At 35.8% G+C, this 17,325-nt stretch overlaps 2 protein-coding genes and 2 pseudogenes across 4 annotated transcripts; all 4 read left to right on the top strand.

Annotated features, from left to right (window-relative positions):
• Nucleotides 1–386: 386 nt before the first annotated feature.
• On the top strand, nt 387–4,247 carry LOC147401720 (calcium-dependent protein kinase SK5-like; annotated as a pseudogene). The gene is made up of 7 exons (XR_015178644.1): nt 387–1,081; nt 1,626–1,769; nt 2,193–2,348; nt 2,512–2,627; nt 3,419–3,586; nt 3,713–3,937; nt 4,021–4,247. The product of XR_015178644.1 is annotated as a calcium-dependent protein kinase SK5-like (transcript).
• Nucleotides 4,248–6,838: 2,591 nt separating this feature from the next.
• LOC147401721 (calcium-dependent protein kinase 24-like) lies at nt 6,839–12,592 on the top strand (annotated as a pseudogene). Its single transcript, XR_015178645.1, has 7 exons — nt 6,839–7,525; nt 10,374–10,517; nt 10,605–10,760; nt 10,853–10,968; nt 11,725–11,892; nt 12,040–12,264; nt 12,355–12,592. The product of XR_015178645.1 is annotated as a calcium-dependent protein kinase 24-like (transcript).
• LOC147401722 (uncharacterized) lies at nt 8,458–10,155 on the top strand. Its single transcript, XM_086443088.1, has 2 exons — nt 8,458–8,519; nt 9,203–10,155. The coding sequence occupies exons 1-2, from the start codon at nt 8,484–8,486 to the stop codon at nt 9,605–9,607; spliced, it is 441 nt and encodes a 146-aa protein (XP_086299214.1). The 5' UTR covers nt 8,458–8,483; the 3' UTR covers nt 9,608–10,155.
• Nucleotides 12,593–14,077: 1,485 nt separating the features above from the next.
• LOC147401723 (calcium-dependent protein kinase SK5-like) lies at nt 14,078–17,120 on the top strand. Its single transcript, XM_086441582.1, has 6 exons — nt 14,078–14,781; nt 15,406–15,549; nt 15,628–15,783; nt 15,878–15,993; nt 16,309–16,476; nt 16,633–17,120. The coding sequence occupies exons 1-6, from the start codon at nt 14,220–14,222 to the stop codon at nt 16,882–16,884; spliced, it is 1,398 nt and encodes a 465-aa protein (XP_086297708.1). The 5' UTR covers nt 14,078–14,219; the 3' UTR covers nt 16,885–17,120.
• Nucleotides 17,121–17,325: the final 205 nt, after the last annotated feature.

Consider the following 17,325-nt stretch of genomic DNA (forward strand, 5'->3'; position numbering starts at 1 on the left):
AAAGCCAATTATCTCCGATAATCTTTCATACTATCTTTTTCTACCTATATATATATATATAGTAAATAATAGAAGATGATAGAATTTTGGGTAGATTAGCAAAATAATAAAAAAAATTAAAAAATGGATTTTTAGGATGAAAATCAAGCATGTTCTAAAAGAGGTTGAAGAGCTTGAGGTTGAGGGGGGGTTTTGTTTTTAACAAACACAAGGGTTTATTGCCAAAAATTAAAGATAAGGGCATTTAGGCCAATTTGTGCTGGTCTCTCTACAAGACTAAGTCAAGGGATATAATATTATCAGTTTAAAAACAACTGGGTATCTCAAATTTTCACAAAAACATGGGAGGGGTCTGTCTATATCAGCCCCCTCTTCCCACCAATCAAGAGACTCCAAAATACTCTCTCTCTCTCTCTCTCTTTCTTTTATGATTCTCTGAAGTTATATATTAACAGACTAACAGATTATGACAGACCAACAGTTTCAGCAGAAGTGAGAGAAAGATCAAATCCTGCAATTTTACAACCTTTAGACTCATACACACCCACAACATCAATGGAGAAATCTTCACCCTCACAACCATTTTTAATGCATCCTTACAAGACCAAGAATCTAAACGATCTGTACCACATAGGCAAAGAACTAGGCACAGGTCGGTCTGGAACAACATTTCTCTGCACAGAAATATCAACAGGTTCCCAATATGCTTGCAAATCCATCTTCAAGAGAACATTAAAAGATTATGAAAATGCGTGGAATGAAATCAAGATAATGCATCATTTGTCTGACATCCCAAATGTGGTTAGAATCAAAGGTACCTATGAGGATTCTGTTTCTTTCCACTTGGTTATGGAGCTTTGTACGGGCGGTGTGCTTATCAATCCAATTGAGAAGAATGCACGTTATCCAGAGCGGAAAGCTGCCCAAATCATCAAAACAATTGTTAAAGTTGTGGAGAATTGTCACTCTCTTGGAGTCATCCATGGAGATATCAAGCCTGAGAACTTCTTGTTCTCTAGTGTCGATGAGGATGCCGCACTCAAAGCCATTGATTTTGGCTCGTCTTTGTTTTACAAACCAGGTTGGTTGATGGGTCGATGATGCTTATGATTCCTTGAATGGGGAGGCTTAGTGGGTAGAATCTTGAAACAGAATAGTACTAAATTCACAATTGATTTAAATGATTCGTTTATTTTGGCTTCCATCATCTCTTAATTCTTGTTTCTTGTGTTACTTTTCTCTGATTACAAACCAGGTTGTTTGATGGGTCTCTTCCATTTTTCTCTGTTTTTAGTTCTTGATTCTATCTTCTGTTGAATTCTTTTTTGTTTTGATGTAGTTATATTTGCATAATCTTTTTGTAGGAATTGGGTTTTGTTCATTATGGGTTGATGATGCTTTGAATGGGGAGGTTTAGTGGATGGAATCTTGAATCAGAATAAGTACTAAATGCATAATTGATGTGAATGATTTGTTTATGTTGGCTTCAATCATCTATTAATTGTTGTTTCTCGTGTTGCTTTTCTTTGATTACTTTGGAGATGTGGCTGTGCACTATGCTATAGGTTCATAATTTCCAACACAATTTAGAGCTAATTTTCCTTCTTATTTTTTTCTTCTTTTAGGGGACACTTTCTCTAATCCAGTTGGAAGTCCTTGTTACATGGCACCGGAGGTGTTGAAAAACAATTATGGACCTGAATCCGATGTATGGAGTGCTGGAATTATCTTATACAATTTACTACGTGGCGTACAACCTTTTTGGGCAGGTATTTCATCCCTTTAAGTTATCATCCATGATTCTCTGCGCATACAAGTATTTAAGAAGAGCCGTCCTGGAGGGACCTCAATTCACACTTTGCTGAGGTGGAGGTGCTCACACAACCATAGATGCTTGTCACTCGTATCTTGATGAAAAGCATCTATGGTTCCGTACACAGCTCCATGTCAGCAAATTGTGAATTGTGGTCACTCCAGCATTATTCATTTAAGAATGGAGAACTTCCATTGCCACACCGACTTTTGCTAACACCACCCAAGATTTGTGCTAAGTCTTTGGTGATTTACATATGCATTGGGGTGGCATTAGCAAAAGTTGGTGTGGCAATAGAATCTTTCTTAAGAATATTACTACTTTCTATCAATGCCATGTATTTTTACCAACTTTGAATTGTACCACTTGTTAACTGCAGGCAAAGTTGTGAATTCTACCTTCAAACAGATTTTCAAAGAGGAGATAGATTTGGACTTCAAAACATGGCGTGGAATCTCAGAAAGTGCCAAAGATTTGACACGAAAAATGCTTGAAAGGGATCCGAAGGAAAGACTGACTGTTTATAAAGTTCTGCGTGAGTGATTTTAATTTTATCAATACTAAGCCAGGCACATATTTTAGATTTTTTTTTTTATAAAGAAAAGCAAAGAAAAATCAATGCCGAAGAGTGGTTTATGCCCTTTAATTATTCCTTGTGATTGTGATTGTGATAGTGAAGTGAGTTTCTATACTAACAGGTCACCCATGGATTGTGGATGGTGGAGTTCCCCCATATAAACCTCTAGATTCTGCTATCTTATCACGTCTCAAGCGTTTCTCTACGATGAATAAACTCAAGAAGATTGCTATATGGGTAATAAACTCTAAAGTCTATACCAATTTGAAGACTTTGCCTATATATATAGATATATATATATGGAGAATGAAAGTAGTGTTGTACGCATCGTAAATAAGGGGGGGGGGGGGGGGAGGAGAGAGAGAGAGAGAGAGAATAATAGGGATGAAATGGCTCAAGAAAACACAAAATTTAATTGTTGCCATTGAAAAGTGATCATTCATCTTATTGGGAGATCAAACCCTTCAAAGCAACAATGCTCCAGATACCTATTAAAGAAATTATATGTAATATCTGTTGATGTGGTAGTAAGCAGAACAAATTACGGGAATTACTTGTATTAAAGATGATTTTTTTTCCCTTTAAAAAGACCAACTTACCTTCCAGAAAATTAAATGTTACGAACCAAACAGGGCCTAAGAAGAAAAACTAAAGCTCTAACATTCTATTACATAATTGGACCTCTCTTTGAATATCATTGAATATAAGTAGTCAAAATAGTGAGCATTTTAATTCAAGTTTTGTTGCCCAACTATGCTTCTGTAGTTATGCTCCAACAAGCACTAGATACAGGTAAAAATATTGATCCTGAAAATAATGTTGTGGCTCTCAACAAGTGATTGAGTTAATGTTAGTCTTTTTGTTCCTCATTCATTTTGTTGCTTCTATGTGAGCCATATGATGGGCTTTCAAAAGTCAAGTAGCTTATGTTTGTTTGATCCTTCTCATTCCATGTTCATTCCATATGAGAAAATGTTTCTTTTTTCCCTTTCATTTTTATGTGCATCTGTGCATTAATTATTTTGCAGGTTATAGCACAAAGACTGAAAGAGGAAGAAATCGCCGGTTTGAGAGAGTTGTTCAAAATGATTGACAGAGACAACAGTGGAACGATAACGTTCGATGAACTAAAAGATGGGTTGAAGAAAGTGGGCTCTGAACTTGAGGATCCTGAGATCAAGGCTCTTATGGATGGAGTAAGTAAATGTTGGCAAAACTAATGGGTTTAAAACCTATGCCTATGATACTATCAAGTTGTTATGAAGCCATTCGAGCATGGGTTTCTATGTATGTCTTCAACACAATAACGGTGAATTTGGCAGGCTGATATCGACAACAATGGAACCCTAAAGAATGGTGAATTTCTTGCTGCTACTTTGCACGTGAACAAGATGGAGAGGGAGGAAAACTTAATGTCAGCCTTTTCTATTTTTGACAAAGACAAAGATGGTTACATAACCATCGATGATCTTCAACAAGCTTGTGGAGAGTTTGGTCTAAGTGACTTTCACATTGATGAAATAATCATAGAAATTTATCAAAACAATGTAAGTCCCCCTCTGCCTCACTCCTAGAGGAAAACAAAATCTGTTTTTAATTATACTTCATCTGTGTTGATCATTTTTTGCAGGATGGGCAGATAAATTATGCTGAATTTTCTGCTATGATGAGGGAAGGAAATGGAAGAGAACCATGAGAAGCGATTTGAAGTTCAACTTGGACGATTCTATGAAAACACCAGACACTTGATGTACTGTTGCTGACTGAACCCAAGTTACTAACAGAAATCAATTTTTTTGTACAATGAGAAATGCTCAACCGTAGGAATGAATTTACTAAATCTTTTGATCTTTACGAGTCTGGGTTATTTTAATTTTTTTTTTTTCTCTTTTGAATGATTGGTAATGAGAGTTCATCAAAAGCAATTTATACCATATGATTGATTACCAGTGAACAGTCAGTCATCTTTCAGTTGGTTTGAGCATAGTGGGTGAGAAATCTTAGCCAACTGAAGGACTCAATGATAGTTTCTCAGCCTCGTCATCATTATAAACCCCTACTAAAAAATAGTTTCTCAGGTAGGGATGAATTGGAAACTTGATATTATGTCTTCGAGAAGGGGCTGTTAACAGTGAACATTCATATTTCAGTTGTTTTGAGTTTACTAGGTGAGAAATCTCATCACAACAAAAGAGCTTAATAATAGTTTCTTAGCCTCACAATGAGGAATGCTCGACGGTAGGAATGAATTGGCTAAATCTTTGGTCTTTAGGAGTATGGGCTAGTTGTAATTTTTTGTTTTTTGTTTTTTTTCTGATGATTGGTAATGGAAGAGCTCATCAAAAATACCCCTAACTTTATTCTCTTTCATTTGGTTTGAGTTGTATCAGCACAACTTGAAGAACTCAATAATAGTTTCTTAGGTAGATGCACTGGAAACTTGATATTATGTACTTTAGGTGAAGGTACAAGACTCGTGTAGGAAAGGCAGTCTTCTTGAAAACAAGTAAAACCTGAATCTGACTGTTAGGTTTTTCAACTTATCTAGCCCACGAGTATAGAGGGAAGGGGCCTCCTCTTGTGTAAAACATGATTAAACCAAATAATATTCTCCTCCTTTAATTTATAAGTTAAGCTCTTTATATAAATAAAGATTCCTGAAACAAATAGAATTCTACACTATTAAACAATATCTAAATAACACCCTACAACACCCAATTCTCCATCTAATGGCTAATTACATCCTAACCACAATACCCATCGAATTCTAAACTGGTAAAGATCAAAAAAGGAGAAAGAAGAACTACTCAATTCAACGGTGTTTGATTCGCAACGGCACTACTTCTACTTAGGATTTATGGTTTAGGAGAAACTTTAATGATTGGGAGTTAACGGAGGTGACATCTTTCCTTGATTTCTTGAATTCTTTCCATCTCAAGGAAAGTGAACAGGATAGGTGGAAATGAACTAAAGTGAAGGAGCGTTCCTTCTTGTAGTCCATCATTTGGTCTAAGTCAGTTCCTTATAAAGTTTCATTTTTTTGTTTGGTTGGCTTTTTTGGGGAGGATTCTAATGATGGACAACTTGATTGTCCAAGGTTGGATCACTCCTAATTTTTTCCCCCTATGTTCGAGGGATGGGGAATCTGTTAACCATATCTCAATTCATTGCTCTTTTTCTCATGATATTTAGTCCATTTTCCTTGGGCTTTTCTTGATAAATTGGGTTTTACTTCAGAATTTTTTCATGTTGTTAGAAGGGTGGACTAAAAACGTTTTCTCCTCCAGAAAAAAATACTTTTGGGCTATTCTACTCTCGACTATTTCTTAGGGGTTATACAACGAGAGAAATAACAGGGTGTTCAAAAGTAAGGTGAGAAACTCTTATGGTGTTTTTTTGGAGAACTTGGGCTATATGTACCTTTGGTCAAAAGTCAACAAGGAGTTTGCGGAGATTACCTTCGATGACTTTGTTTTAGATGGAATTCCTTTTGTAATCAATAGTGTTCTAGCTTTCTTTTGGTTCGTTTCACTTTCTTCTTTGAGGGGCTATCTTGGACTTCTCCTTTTGTATTTTTGTTACCCTTTAAATATATTTTATACTTATTATAAATAAAAAATTTGAGTACATTAGGAAAAAAATAATAGAGTAAAAGATGGGATTTTTTTATGAAGGAAAATAACGGATGTTCTAAAAGAGGTTGAAGAGCTTGAAGTTGAGGTTTTTTTTTTCAAGGACAAACTCTAGGGTATATTGCCAAAGGTTGAAGACAAGGGCATTTAGTCCAATTTGCGTTAGTCTTTCTACAATACTGAGGTCAAGGGGCATAATACTGTCAATTAAAAAGCAATGGGTATCCACATTTTCACCAAAACATGGAGGGGTTTGTCACTATCAAAAGAGAGTCTAAGATTCTCTCTCTCTTGATTCTTTAAGGTTTGCTAAAAGACCATAACAGACCAACAGTTTCAGTAGAAGTGAGAGAAAGATCAAACCCTGCAATTTTACAACCTTTAGACACATACCCACAACACCAATGAAGAAATCTTCACCATCTTCAACCTGAAACTGATGACTTGCTGCTTGACCTCTCTCAGTCCCTCTCATCTGACAAATTAGCAAATGATCTAAATGTTGTCATCTTCAACCATTATAACTGAAATCCTTGTTTCTCTCTCTCCTCAACCCCCCCCCCCCCCCCCCCCCCCCCCCCCCACCCCCCAAATCATCGCCAATGTGATAAACCAATCTACCCTTCTTTTCAATCTCTCATACTATCCTTTTCTACCTATAAACCTGAAGAACAAGATAATTTTATTTGTAATAATATTAGAAGATGATAGAATTGTAGGTACATTAGCAAAATAATAATAATAAAAAAAATGGATTTTTAGGAAGAAAAATTAAGTATGTCTATATCACCCCACATCCCACCAATCAAGAGACTCCAAAATATTCTGTGTCTCTTTCTTTCATGATTCTTTGAAGGTATATATATATATAAACAGACTATAACAGTAATAGACCAACAGTTTCAGTAGAAGTGAGAGAAAGATCAAACCATCCAATTTTACAATCTTTAGACACACCCACAACATCAATGGATAAATCTTCAACCTCAAAACCATCTTCAGTGCATCCTTACAAGACCAAGAATCTAAAAGATCTTTACCACATAGGCAAAGAACTAGGCACAGGTCAGTCTGGAACAACATATCTCTGCACAGAAATATCAACAGGTACCCAATATGCCTGCAAATCCATCCTCAAGACAACATTCCGCAACGAAAAAAATTATGAAAATGTGTGGAATGAAATCAAGATAATGCATCATTTGTCTGACATCCCAAATGTGGTTAGAATCAAAGGTACCTATGAGGATTCTGATTCTGTCCACTTGGTTATGGAGCTTTGCACGGGCGGTGAGCTTTTCGATCAAATTCAGGAGAAGGGACGTTATCCAGAGAGGAAAGCTTCCCAAATCATCAAAACAATTGTTGAAGTCGTGGAGAATTGTCACTCTCTTGGAGTCATCGATAGAGATATCAAGCCTGAGAACTTCTTGTTCTCTAGTGTTGATGAGGACGCCGCACTCAAAGTCATCGATTTCAGCTCATCTTTGTTTTACAAACCAGGTTGGTTGATGGGTCTCTTCCATTTTTCTCTGTTTTAAGTTCTTTTGATTTCTTTTTTTGTGTCATCTTTTTGTAAGAATTGGTTTTCTCCAATATGAGAAGGTTCCATATTTCCTCATGATGACATTTTGTCAGTTTTGGTCACCCTTACAGTGTTCCTCTTTCTTTCCTCCTTTTTCTTGAATATTTCTTTTTTCTTATATTCATGTTTTCTAAGATTAAAAAGTCTTTTATTTTAATTTTATTTCCAAAAAGAAGAACAAAAGAGTAGGAGATCAAAGTGACCTGTATTGCGGGTGTGCGGCCAGTCTGAAACTGTTTCTTTTCATCCTTCGGTATTTCTTTCCTCCTTTATAAGAAGGATGAACATAGATAGAAAAAGTGTGCTAGGAAGGGTTGTGGTCATATATACAATGTAACTTTATTTGGTAGAATAATGAAAAAGCAAAACTATTTGACTGTGTTAAGCTGTTGATCTTTATTTACAAAACCAAGTAGTTTCAGTATTACCCTCTTGAGGTTCGAGCCACAAATTTCTTCCATATCTTGGTGGTTGCCGTTCCACTGCTCAAGTAAAAACAACAATCTGGTACGTGTTCATGAAATTTCATTTTAAAGATGATCTTTGCTGATGATTGTCGGGTGATTTAGACATTTAGTTGCTTTCTAGAATAAAGTGCTTGTATGATCATAATTATTCTAGTATTTCAATGCACCTCATGCCATGAATTTGAATTGCAGAAACAACACCAGGGACGGGTACTTCATCTGCAAGCTTGCCAACTTCTGATATGAATGAGTAAGATAAAATTCCATCTTTCTTTTTGGCAAAGCCCATATCATGCATGCTTAGATATTCATGCTTTTGGTTTGTCGTAATTATTCATTTTTAATTTGCAATGTGATGGGAACTGTCATATTCAGGGGTTATGAAGTCAAGGAGGAGTCTAGAGCCCAAATGAAAGTCCAAAGAAAACTACATCTACAAGTTGAAGTAAGTTAAAATTTCCCCATTTAGAGAATTCTCTCTCTTGGTCATCGATTTTTCTTGAGATCTGTATCTACTTTTTCTCGTTAAGTAGGCTTTAGTACTGACTATCAAACCATGGAAACTGTGTTTAGTTAGGTAACTAGGAATTCGGTTAGGAAGGTTAAGATGGGAAACACTTGGTGGTTCTAAAACAATATTCAACGGAGGGAAAATAGTTACTTACAGATATATCCCCATAAATTACCTGGGATTTGGGATCGTATGCACCCAGGGTGGAGGATTGAAACCTCCTCCCACACCCCAATATATGCCACATAAGCCACAATCCAAGAAAATTGTTAAAACGAGATAATTTAGGCACTAATTCCTTAAATTTTGGCTTACATGGCATGTATTGTGGTGTGGGTGGTGCATACAATCCGGACTCATTACCTGGTGTGTGTGTGTGTGTGGGTTGGGGTTGGGGGGGGGGGGGGGGGGGGGGGGGGGTGGACTGCATTCCCCCATGGATTAGTTGAGTAGACCCGGATACCTCAGTCAAAAAAGAAGAAATTATATTTAAAACAATTTCAACATTGGACTGGGAACTCCATGAATCAACTCAATTTATGCAGGCCTTGAGTACCGAGTCTACACGATATTCTGCTAATCTATTTTGCATTTTGTGTGTGTGTGTGCATGTGAAGGTTGAAAAGCATGTGCAGATTCGCAAGGATGCAGAACGAAGATATATGGATTCCATGCTGGAGAGAGCATGTAAGATGCTTGCTGATCAAACCATGGGAGCTGCAGTTGCAGTCACAGAGGGCCAAGACCTTCTTGAGTTAGCAACAAAGGCATCAGCAACAATCTCCACCAGTGACCCTATGGGCTTCTATTCTGTAAGCCCAACTGAAGCAATCAGAGTACATGTCCCCAAGGAGGAGCCTCGTTTACAACACCCTCAGAGGGCTGATTGTTCCACCGAAAGCTGCCTAACTTCACCTGGTAGTCTCGCAGCATTGTCTTTGGAAATGTCTCCACCGGGAAGGAAGAAAAGCTGTACTAAATTCACAATTAATTTGTTTATGTTGGCTTCCATCATCTATTGATTCTTGTTTCTTGTGTTACTTTTCTCTGGTTACAAACCAGGTTGGTTGGTGGGTCTCTTCAAATTTTCTCTGTTTTTAGTTCTTGATTCTATGTTCTGTTGGATAATTTTTTGTGTCATCTTTTTTGTTTTGATGTGGTTTAATTTGCATAATCCTTTTGTAGGAATTGGATTTTGTTCATTATGGGTTGATGATGCTTTTGAATCTTTGAATTGGGAGGTTTAGTGGGTAGAATCTTGAACCAGAATAGTACTAAATTTACAATAAATTTGAATGATTTGTTTATGTTAGCTTCCATCATCTGTTAATTCTTTGAATACTTTTGAGTTTTTTGTGGAAATCTAATAAGTCGACATTAGTTGAGTTCTGTTTTGGAGAAAATAGGATTGGTGATGCTTGAGATCTGGGTTTTCTGTTGTTTTGCTGTGGACATTCTTTCTCTTAATAAAATTTTCAGTTATCAAGACCTTATGACCTTACAAGCCATCTGAAAGCAAAATCTTTGAACCAATAGAAAAGAAGTTGCGTTGTTCTTCAAAGTTTATGGAATTCTTTGTTTCAAAATGAATCCATTTCTTTCTTTCTTTCTTTTCTTCTAAAATCTTCTTGGACTTGGATCAAATGGATTTAATATTTATAATTGTAATACCATGTAACTAAGAATTGTGATTTGGGATTACAATGTGGTTACCCACTACACTATAGGTTCATAACTTCCAACACAATTTAGAGCTAATTTTCTTTCCTTCTTTTTTTCTCCTTTTAGGGGACACTTTCTCTAATCCAGTTGGAAGTCCCTATTACGTTGCACCAGAGGTGTTGAAAAAGAATTATGGACCTGAATCCGATGTATGGAGTACTGGAATTATCTTATACCATTTACTAAGTGGTGCAACTCCTTTTTCAGCAGGTACTTCATCCCTTAAAGAAGATTACTTCTTTCTATCTATGCCATGTATTTTTACCAACTTTTTATTGTATCACTTGTTAAATGCAGCCAAAGATTTGGATTCCATCCTCAAACAGATCGTAGAAGAGAAGATAGAGTTTGAGTCTGAACCATGGCCTGAAATCTCAGAAAAAGCCAAAGATCTGACACGAAAAATGCTTGTAAGGAATCCGAAGGAAAGACTGACTGTTCATCAAGTTCTGTGTGAGTGATTTTAATTTTATTAGTATTAAAAAAGAAAGGAAAAAATCTGTGCCGTAGAATGGTGATAGTGAAGTGGGTTTCTATACTAACAGGTCACCCATGGATTGTGGATGATGGAGTTCCCCCAGATAAACCTCTAGACTCTGCTGTCTTATCACGTCTCAAGCGTTTCTCTACGATGAATAAACTCAAGAAGATTGCTACAAGGGTAATCTTTTTTATCAATTTCTTCTTTAATAATAACACTTCATCGATCTGTAGCACATCTATCCTAATTTGAAGACTTTTGCCTTATAATTTGTTCATTTTGCCTAATATAAATACATATGAAGCATGAAAGTAGTATTTTTTGGTGTTACCAATATGAATCCCATTTACTCCTACCTTTATATTCAGGTAGCATTTTTTGTTAGTGTGTATACATTGTAATCATTAAAGATGATTTTTTTTCTTTAAAAAGACCAACTTACGTTCCAGAAAATTTCATGTTAAGAACCAAGCAGAGCCTAAGAAGAAAATAAAAGCTCTAACATAGCTTTTTTCAGTAGCTATGGACCAATACACAGAAATAACATTCCAGTATAAAATTGGAATTCTTTTTGAATATCATCGAATACAATTAATCAAAATAGTGAGCATTTTAATTCAAATTTTCTTGCCTGACTATGCTTCTGTAGTTATGCTCCAATGTGTACTATATTCAGGTAAACAAATGGCAAACGTTTGTTGGTAATTTCATGTCTTTTTGTTCCTCAATCATTTTGTTGCTTCTCTATGAGTGCCCATTTGATGGGCTTTCAAAGGTTAAGTCTCTATAGCTTATGTTCGTATAGCGTGTGGGCCTCTTATTGTCGTTTGATCTATCTTGTTCCACGTTCATTTCATATTAAAAAATGTTTCATTTTTATTTTATATTATGTGCATCTGTGCATTAATTGTTTGATATAACAATTTTATTTTGCAGGTTATAGCAGAAAGACTGAAAGAGGAAGAAATTGCCGGTTTGAAAGAGTTGTTCAAAATGATTGACACAGAATACAGTGGAACAATAACATTCGATGAACTAAAAGATGGTTTGAAGAAAGTGGGCTCTGAACTCAAGGATCTTGAGATCAAGGTTCTTATGGGTGGAGTAAGTAGATGTTGGCAAAACTAAAATTATTTGGGTCATAGAGAGGAAAACTAAAACTATGTATGTCTCCAAGACAATAAAGACATACATTCCTCTATATAATATAACTGTGGCATAGCTGAAATCTGACATGAGTAAGTTTGGCAGGCTGATATCGACAACAACGGAACCATAGAGAGCAGTGAATTTCTTGCTGCTACTTTGCACTTGAACAAGATGGAGAGAGAGGAAAACTTGATGTCAGCCTTTTCTTTTTTCGACAAAGATGACAATGGCTTCATAACCATCGATGAGCTTCAACACACTTGCGAAAAACTTGGTCTAAGTGACATTCACATGGATGAAATAATCAGAGAAATTGACCAAAACAATGTAGTCCCCCTCTGTGGCTCTGCCTCTTTCCTAGAGAAAAAAAAAATCTGTTTTTAATTATACTTCATCTGGCTTTACCATTTTGTGCAGGATGGGAGGATAGATTATGCTGAATTTTCTGCTATGATGAGGAAAGGAAATGGAGGAGAACCATGAGAAGTGATTTGAAGTTCAATTTGGACAGCTCTATGAAAACACCAGACACTTGATGTACCATTGCTAACTGAAATCAATTTTTTTGTACAATGAGAAACGCTCAACAATAGGAATGAATTTACTAAATCTTTTGATTTTTATGAGTCCGGGTAATTTTAATTTTTTTTCTCTTTTGGATGATTGGTGATGAGAAAGTTCATCAAAAGCAATTTATACCAGATGATTGATTACCAGTGAACAGTCAAGTCATCTTTTAGTTGGTTTGGGTATAGTGGGTGAGAAATGTCAGTACAACAAAAGAGCTTAATAATAGTTTCTTAGCCTCACCAGCAATATAATCCCTACTAAATAATTGTTTCTTAGCCCACGGTAATAGAATCCTGAAACAAATAGAATTCTACACTATTAAGTAATATCTAAATAACACCCAATTCTCCATCTAATGGCCAATTACATCCTAACCACAATACCCAGCGAATGCTAACCTGGTGGGGTTTTCAAACCGAAAGCTTGTTTGTCTACAAAACATTCATTGACCTTTCTCAAGCTCTACGGCCAATCACAATGATAATGTATTTACATGTGTTACACAGGTAGTCAAAAACAAAATAATGGCATGATGCCATAAATGCTGAAATCAACACCCTTCTTCATCAAGGGCTTCCCTTTTTTTTTTTCTGTCGCGATGAGGTGTTACTCCACAGCATTTTAGATGGCTACCGAACTACCAAATTTAAAAATAAAAATAATGGTGAAAATTAATTTCTTTTTTTCTGAATTTTTTTTTTCAAAGTTCTAAAATTTTGTCCTTTACAACCTGATGGCATTAGATCATGTTTTTGGATGCCACAAATTCATTGATTAGGATCCACTACAAGACATGTTAAGTAAAAAAATTAACTTCATCAATTTGAAGTTTATGACGTGGAGGTTTGTTGGGTAACAAACTTGATAAAGTAAGGTTTCGGGGCAACAAACATCATAAAGGTTCCCTTGGAGTAGTCAACTCCAAGGGAGTTTTTTAATAAAAATGCAACAGTTAGGTCTGCCTGTAAATCTCTCAAAATAGAAATCTAACAAAATAAGGAAAAAAAAGGCTAATGCCACACCAATTCCTATGTAAATCACCCAAAAATGGGTGAATCTCAATTTCGTGCCCTGAATATGACAAAATTCCGAATTCAATACATTTGTCATTTTAATTCCCAAAACATGCATTCATCATTTTTATAACCTACAAACTTGTATGCAATATCTTTTTCTACCTATAGACCTCAAGAACAAGTTTTTTTTTTTTTTTTTTTTGTAATAAGAGTAGAAGATAATAGAATTTTGGGTACATTAGGAAAAAAATAATACAGAAAAAGATGGGATTTTTTTTATGAAGGAAAATCAATGATGTTCTAAAAGAGGTTGAAGTTGAGGTTTTTTTTTTTCTTTTTTAGTTTTGAATAACTCCAGGGCTTATTGCCAAAAGTTGAAGACGAGAGCATTTAGGCCAATTTGTGTTAGTCTCTCTACAAGACTGAGGTCAAGGGGTATAATACTATCAATTAAACAACAATGGGGTATCTCAGATTTTCACCAAAACATGGAGGGGTTTGTACCTATCACCCCACAATCCACCAATCAAAAGAGAGTTCAAGATCCTCTCTCTCTCTTTCTCTCATGATCCTTTAAAGGTATATTAACAGACTAACAGACTACAACAGACCAACAGTTTCGTAGAAGTCAGAGAAAGATCAAACCCTCCAATTTTGCAATCTTTAGACACACACATACATACCCACAACTTTACAATGAGGAAATCTTCACCATCTTCATTCTCAAAAGCATCTTCAACCTCGAAACCATCTTCAGTGCATCCTTACAAGACCAAGAATCTAATAGATCTTTACCACATAGGCCATGAACTAGGCGCAGGTCAGTCTGGAACAACATATCTCTGCACAGAAATATCAACAGGTACCCAATATGCTTGCAAATCCATCCTCAAGACAACATTCCGCAATGAAAAAGAATATGAAAATGTGTGGAATGAAATCAAGGTAATGCATCATTTGTCTGACATCCCAAATGTGGTTAGAATCAAAGGTACCTATGAGGATTCTGATTCTGTCCACTTGGTTATGGAGCTTTGCACGGGCGGTGAGCTTTTCGATCAAATTCAGGAGAAGGGACGTTATCCAGAGAGGAAAGCTGCCCAAATCATCAAGACAATTGTTGAGGTTGTGGAGAATTTTCACTCTCTTGGAGTCATCCATAGAGATCTCAAGCCTGAGAACTTCTTGTTCTCTAGCGTCGATGAAGATGCCACACTCAAAGCCATTGATTTCGGCTTGTCTATATTTTACAAACCAGGTTGGTTTATGTGTCTCTTCCATTTTTATCTGTTTTTAATCCTTGAGTTTATGTTCTTTTGAATTCTTTTTCGTGTTATCTTTTTTGTTTTGATGTGGTTAAGTTGGCATAATCTTTTTGTAAGAAATGGGTTTCGTTTGTTATGGGATGATGATGCTTGTGATTCTTTGATTTAAATGATTTTCTTATGTTGGCTTCCATCATCTGTTAATTTTTGTTTCTTGAGTTGCTTTCTTTGATTATTTTTGAGTTTTTTGGTGAAATCTTTAGCAGGAATTGAGATTATTTGTTAAGAGTCAACAAAGCTGAATTCTGTTTTGGAGAAAATAGGATTGGTGATGCTTGAGATCATTCAACCAATAGAAAAGAAATTGCATTGTTCTTCAAAGTTTATGGAATTTGTGTATCCCATCTTGTTTCGAAATGAATCCATTTCTTTCTTTCTTTTCTTCTAAAATCTTCTTGAACTTTGATCAAATGGATTTAATATTTATAATTACAGTACCACCCAACTAAGAATTCTATTACCAACTAAAATTTTTCGTTGCCCACTACACTATAGTTTCTCATAACTTCCAACACAATTTAGAGCTAATTTTCCTTCTTCTTTTTTGCTCCTTTTAGGGGACACTTTGTATAAAACAGTTGGAAGTCCTGATTACGTTGCACCGGAGGTCTTGAAAAAGAATTATGGACCTGAATCTGATGTATGGAGTGTTGGAATTATCTTATACCATTTACTAAGTGGTGTAACTCCTTTTTCAACAGGTACTTCATCCCTTAAAGAATATTACTTCTTTCTATCTATGCCATGTATTTTTACCAACTTTTTATTGTTAAATGCAGCCAAAGAGATGGATTCCATTATCAAAAAGGTTTTAAAAGAGAAGATAAATTTTGAGTTTGAGCCATGGCCTGAAATCTCAGAAAACGCCAAAGATCTGACACGAAAAATGCTTGTAAGGAATCCGAAGGAAAGACTGACTTTTCATGATATTCTGTGTGAGTGATTTTTAATTTTGTTAGTATTAAAAAAGAAAGGAAGAAAATCTGTGCCAAAGAATGGTGATAGTGAAGTGGGTTTCTATACTAACAGGTCACCCATGGATTGTGGATGATGGAGTTCCCCCAGATAAACCTCTAGACTCTGCTGTATTACCACGTCTTAAGCGTTTCTCTACAATGAATAAACTCAAAAAGATTGCTACAAAAGTAAGCTTTTTATCCTAATTTGAAGAGTTTTGAAAACTTTTGCCGTATAATTTGTATATATATTATATGAGTCGTGCTGGGGTGACACAAAGGGAGACACAAGGGTGACAAAAACTCGTGGTGTCATGCACATTACCGTAGATGCTTTTCCGTGAGATACGAGTAAAAAGCATCTATGGTTATGTGCGTGCCACCACATCATTTTTGTCACCCTTGTGTCTCCGTTTGTGTCATTCCAGCATTTTCCATATTATACATATGAAGAAGTTTGTTTTCTGTGCATTAATTGCTTGCCATAACAATTTCATTTTGCAGGTTATAGCAGAAAGCCTGAAAGAGGAAGAAATCGCCGGTTTGAAAGAGTTTTTCAAAATGATTGACACAGACAACAGTAAAACAATAACGTTCGATGAACTAAAAGACGGTTTGAAGAAACTGGGCTCTGAACTCGAGGATCCTGAGATAAAGGCACTTATGGATGGAGTAAGTAAATGTTGGCAAAACTAAAATTATATGGATAATGTCAAATTCTTATGAAGGCATTCAAGCATGGGTTTCTATATATATGTCTCCAAAAACCTAAAGACATAAATTTCCCTATATAACTGAATGAAATCTTACATGGGGAAATTTTGGCAGGCTGATATAGACAACAATGGAACCATAGAGTTTGGTGAATTTCTGGCTGCTACTCTGCACATGAACAAGATGGAGATTGAGGAAAACTTAATGTCAGCCTTTTCTTTTTTCGACCAAGACAAAAATGGTTACATAACCATCCATGAGATTCAACAAGCTTGTGGAAAACTTGGTCTAAGTGACATTCACATGGATGAAATAATCATAGAAATTGATCAAAACAATGTAAGTCCCCCTCTGCCTCACTCCTAGAGAAATGGGAAAAAAATATCTGTTTTTAATTATACTTCATCTGACTTGATCATTTTTTGCAGGATGGGCAAATGGATTATGAAAAATTTTCTGCTATGATGAAGGAAAGAAATGGAGGAGAACCATAAGAAGTGATTTGAAGTTCAATTTGGACAATGCCATGAAAACACCAGACGCTTGATGTACCATTGCTGACTGAACCCAAGTTACTAACTGAAATCAATTTTTTTGTACAATTAAAACGCTCCACAGTAGAAATGAATTTGCTAAATCTTTTGATCTTTACAAGTCTGGGTTGTTCAATTTTTTTTTTTTTTTTTTTCTCTCTTTCGGATGATTGGTAATGAGAGAGTTCATCAAAAGCAATTTATACCATATGATTGATTACCAGTGAACAGTCAGTCATCTTTCAGTTGGTTTGAGTATAGTGGGTGAGAGCAT

Source organism: Akebia trifoliata, chromosome 5 (genome assembly GCF_017979445.1).
Source record: "Akebia trifoliata isolate Shusen 1 chromosome 5, ASM1797944v1, whole genome shotgun sequence".
In the NCBI taxonomy this organism is placed as follows: Eukaryota; Viridiplantae; Streptophyta; class Magnoliopsida; order Ranunculales; family Lardizabalaceae; genus Akebia; species Akebia trifoliata.

Bases quoted from the DNA above. Each gene is read 5' to 3' on its own strand.
- LOC147401722 (XM_086443088.1), top strand. From the start codon at position 8,484: ATGAAAGTCCAAAGAAAACTACATCTACAAGTTGAA. The intron at 8,520-9,202 runs GTAAGTTAAAAT...GTGCATGTGAAG, and splicing joins AACTACATCTACAAGTTGAA to GTTGAAAAGCATGTGCAGAT.
- LOC147401723 (XM_086441582.1), top strand. From the start codon at position 14,220: ATGAGGAAATCTTCACCATCTTCATTCTCAAAAGCATCTTCAACCTCG. The intron at 15,550-15,627 runs GTACTTCATCCC...TGTTAAATGCAG, and splicing joins TGTAACTCCTTTTTCAACAG to CCAAAGAGATGGATTCCATT. The intron at 15,784-15,877 runs GTGAGTGATTTT...CTATACTAACAG, and splicing joins GACTTTTCATGATATTCTGT to GTCACCCATGGATTGTGGAT.